Source organism: Sinocyclocheilus grahami, unplaced genomic scaffold (genome assembly GCF_001515645.1).
Source record: "Sinocyclocheilus grahami isolate Dianchi unplaced genomic scaffold, SAMN03320097.WGS_v1.1 scaffold2046.1, whole genome shotgun sequence".
Classification (NCBI taxonomy): domain Eukaryota; kingdom Metazoa; phylum Chordata; class Actinopteri; order Cypriniformes; family Cyprinidae; genus Sinocyclocheilus; species Sinocyclocheilus grahami.
In genome coordinates, this window is record NW_015507225.1 from 46867 (window position 1) to 50574 (window position 3708).

The window sequence follows — 3708 nt, forward strand, 5'->3', positions numbered from 1 at the left end:
ATTAATGCTGAAATTTTGTTATATATTGGAGAAGCACAATGACATGAGAAATTAAATATTATTTTCTGGAAAATTTATCAAAATTGATTGAGTTTATACTTAAAATGAGAAAAAAAATCTGCCAATATGGTCAAAAATCAAAATAAGGTAAACAAGCCCTAATATTTTATGTCATCTTGATTCTGCAGTAGATGCATCTTGATCTTTAGACATTTGTGCTGAAAAAAAGGACAACATACTGAGGAAGAGCATCACTTTACAGAAGTGAAGTCAGATAATAATTTAAACTCAAATCAAGTGCTGTCCATGATTTTATTTGAGAAGCCATTATTTTGAGATAATGACTGCATATTATCCCTCACACACATGTAATCAAACACATTTGATTAAATATATATTCAATCAAACGTGTCTAAAACTCCGACTGATTCTTTATGTATATGGAGTTGAGTGTATACGTTTGCCTTTAGAAACTTTCTGCATTCATACAATTATAGGAGATCAAAGGTCCTATTTGTATTCAGAAGCTACATGAGAGCGTTACGTCCTTCCCACCAGACGAAGACAATCTCCAGCGATCAGATCTTCAACGGTTTCCATCCTCATGATGATCTCAACATCACAGTCACTGAAGAGCAAAAGATGCTGGAGAATCAGAGACACATGATGAGCACTGACACAACAGAAGACACAGAGCATCATGAGAACCAAGGGATGGAAAGGTCTTGTGGATTATGTAGGTTTGGTTTGTAGGTGAAGTGTGTTGATGAATGTTTAGAGTGAGCGGAGCTGCAATTAGAGGCACTGCATCATTCTCATACTCCTAAAATAATAATAATAATAATAATAAAGACTGAGTAGACTTATGAATATATAGGGGAGACTAGGACTGTTTCTTATCGATAGAGTTTACAGTCATAAATCGGTGAAGGAAGAGTTTACTGAAAGTGTGAACAGCAAGACGTCTTTATATGTCCACCAAGTGATTAGATCAGGACTAGAGTTGAGTTCCTCACCTGTCCATCAGACCTGATGAACATGAGCTAAAGTGCTCTGCTGTAGATCTCCTCATTTATTTCATATATACATTACAATTAGCCAAAACAAGAGCTTGGTGTTTTTTTGGTTTTTTTGGGTTTCATGATAGTTTGTCCTCAATGTGACAATTTACCCCATATAGTGTGACATCATGCCCCTATATGCCCATGTGTGTTCGGTGAACTGCATCTTTTGTCACTGGTAGAAAATGTTCAGTAACAGTTTTAAAAGTTTGTGCCTATACATGGCTATACTATACATATAATGAAAAACACAACCAATAAATGATTCTTTTACAATATTGATATAGAATTCAGTGTATCATTTATCAAGAACTATAATGATATAAATGATAGCTGAGTAATGTTTAGTGATAATTCTAGCTGACGATGTTTGATGAAGAGGATTGTCCTGCTGTCAATGAAGCGCGGGTGTTTATCTGTGTGTGTGTGTGTGCTGTGATTGGTGGGATTAAATGAGGAAGCCCCGCACACAGGTCCATTAATAATGAGAATGAAGGAAAGCACACAGACAGACTCTGTAATTTGTGAGAGCTGCTCCTGCCAGCAGACGCTCTCTGACGCTACGCTCCATCCCGTGAGTCTCATACACACACACACACACACACACACACACACATCAGACGCGTGCGGGTCAGTGCGAGCAGAGGTAGAGCTGGATGAGGCCGAGCAGCGGGGCGGTGTAGTGGCTGACGGAGGGCCTGCAGGCGTGGGACGTCGCTCTTCTCTTGTACCGTGGGCCGTTGCAGAGTGCCGTGTTGCAGCAGGTGATGCAGACGGAGTTCAGCTTCCCCGTGCAGAACTGCTGGTAGCCCGACGATGCGATCAGACACGCCCCCGACGACGCACATGACTTCCTGTAGTGAATCCCTGCACAAACACACATTCACAATAGTGAACCTACAGACGCCACAGACGGCAGGTGTGCTGTCATGCTCACGCATATTCTCATGATATTGTGAATCTCAGAAATAACAGGAATACAGCTCACATCTGTCCTGAAAGTTACAAGAAATTAAACAGATAATTGTATTTTGCAGAAAGAACTTTAAGATCATTAAGATTTTCTGCATTAAATTCTCCCAAATTGTTCTATAAATTATGATAATATTTGTTGTTCTGCCTTTCATTTATGCTGTCTGAAATGTCAATATTGTTGCACCGCCGTATTTTTATAGTAAAAGGAATCTATTACAAATAATTACAAACTCTAATGTGAAATGTCCAGACGAATTACAGTAATGATAATTTTAAAACTTAAATGTCATGAAAATAATGTAAATTAAGTAAGCTTAATTTTCTTTATGCATTAATTGTCAAAATTGACTTCTGTGTTCATTTATCACTTCCTTAAGTTTAAGCATCAACACTGAAAAAAGACTAGAGGTATCGACCGATAGTGGATTTTACCAATACCGATAACTAGATTGGACCACACTGGCCGATACCGATTAATTTAAAATGAATACTGAATAAAAACTAAAATAGTGCTTTACTATAAAAAAAAAAACGAACTGAACCATACCTTGTACATGAATAAATCACCACATCTAGGAGAACTCGCAGGTATCACACACACACCGGACGTGTCACGTTAATTTCAAGCGGCGGTCTGAAACAGTTTATTTAATCACCAAAGTTTACTTCAAGAATGATCAAAAAAGCGGCATAGATGAGTTTGAAGTTCGTTGTTAAAAAAAACAGAGCAAAACGGAAAAAGCGCAATCTATTATTATAGCTCTCTAAATGAAGCATACAGACTTTATTAGAGCCACAGAAAGACAAACGTTTCTCTGAAAAATGCACAATACACAATCATCCAGCCCAGGGTGAAGTCTATATGTACATTAACAACGATCTGGGACAAATATAATGTAATTTAAAGGAAAACTGTGTGAATGGCACTCTGTGGTGCAGCAGATTTCTGTCGGCTGAATGAACAGATCAGTGTATTTTGGTCACATTGTTTTAACCATTTGAGGTGCTGCTAATGTTCGCGTCCTCTCAGTCTTGATAGCAAACATACTGCTGTCCTTTCTACACTAATGCATCATCTAGTCAACAAATTAATTACATAGTAATGATAGAAAAACATGCACTATAGTGTACTGTATACAAACCGTTTCGTTATCTGTTTTAAATCCACATCTGAAGTGCCCCGCTCTGTGCAGTGCGCAGTGTCACATGTCAAAACAAACAGCATGAGGTGTCAGTGATTCCGCCTCCAGAGGCCACTCTCCTACTGTATAATGACAACGGACCTTCTCAGCCGCTCCAGCAACGCAACCCAGAAAAACAATTGGTGTGGATTTTTGCAGATAGTTCCAGCAATCAACTATCGATTAATTGGAGCAGTGAGGGGCAGATGAAGGAGTGGCGAGGAGCCGATGAAGATGCAGATTGAGGAGCAGATGAAGGAGTAGATGGAGGAGCAGTGAGGAGCAGATGAAGGAGCGATGAGGAGCAGATGAAAGAGCGGTGAGGAGCAGATCAAGGAGCAGTGAGGAGAAGATGGAGGAGTAGTGAGGAGCAGATGAAGGAGGGGTGAGGAGCAGTGAGGAGCAGATGAAGGAGGGGTGAGGAGCAGATGAAGGAGGGGTGAGGAGCAGTGAGGAGCAGATGAAGGGGCGGCGAGGAGCAGTGAGGAGCA

At 39.9% G+C, this 3708-nt stretch overlaps 1 protein-coding gene across 1 annotated transcript in view; it reads right to left on the reverse strand.

The window, feature by feature from the left end:
* Positions 1-305: 305 nt before the first annotated feature.
* The window catches only part of LOC107573835 (ly6/PLAUR domain-containing protein 1-like), an 8898-nt gene continuing 5495 nt past the window's right edge, over positions 306-3708 (reverse strand). Inside the window, exon 3 of the mRNA XM_016260284.1 lies at positions 306-1928. Coding sequence (XP_016115770.1) covers positions 1693-1928 — 236 coding nt within the window. The 3' untranslated portion in view covers positions 306-1692. The remainder of the gene's footprint in view (positions 1929-3708) is intronic.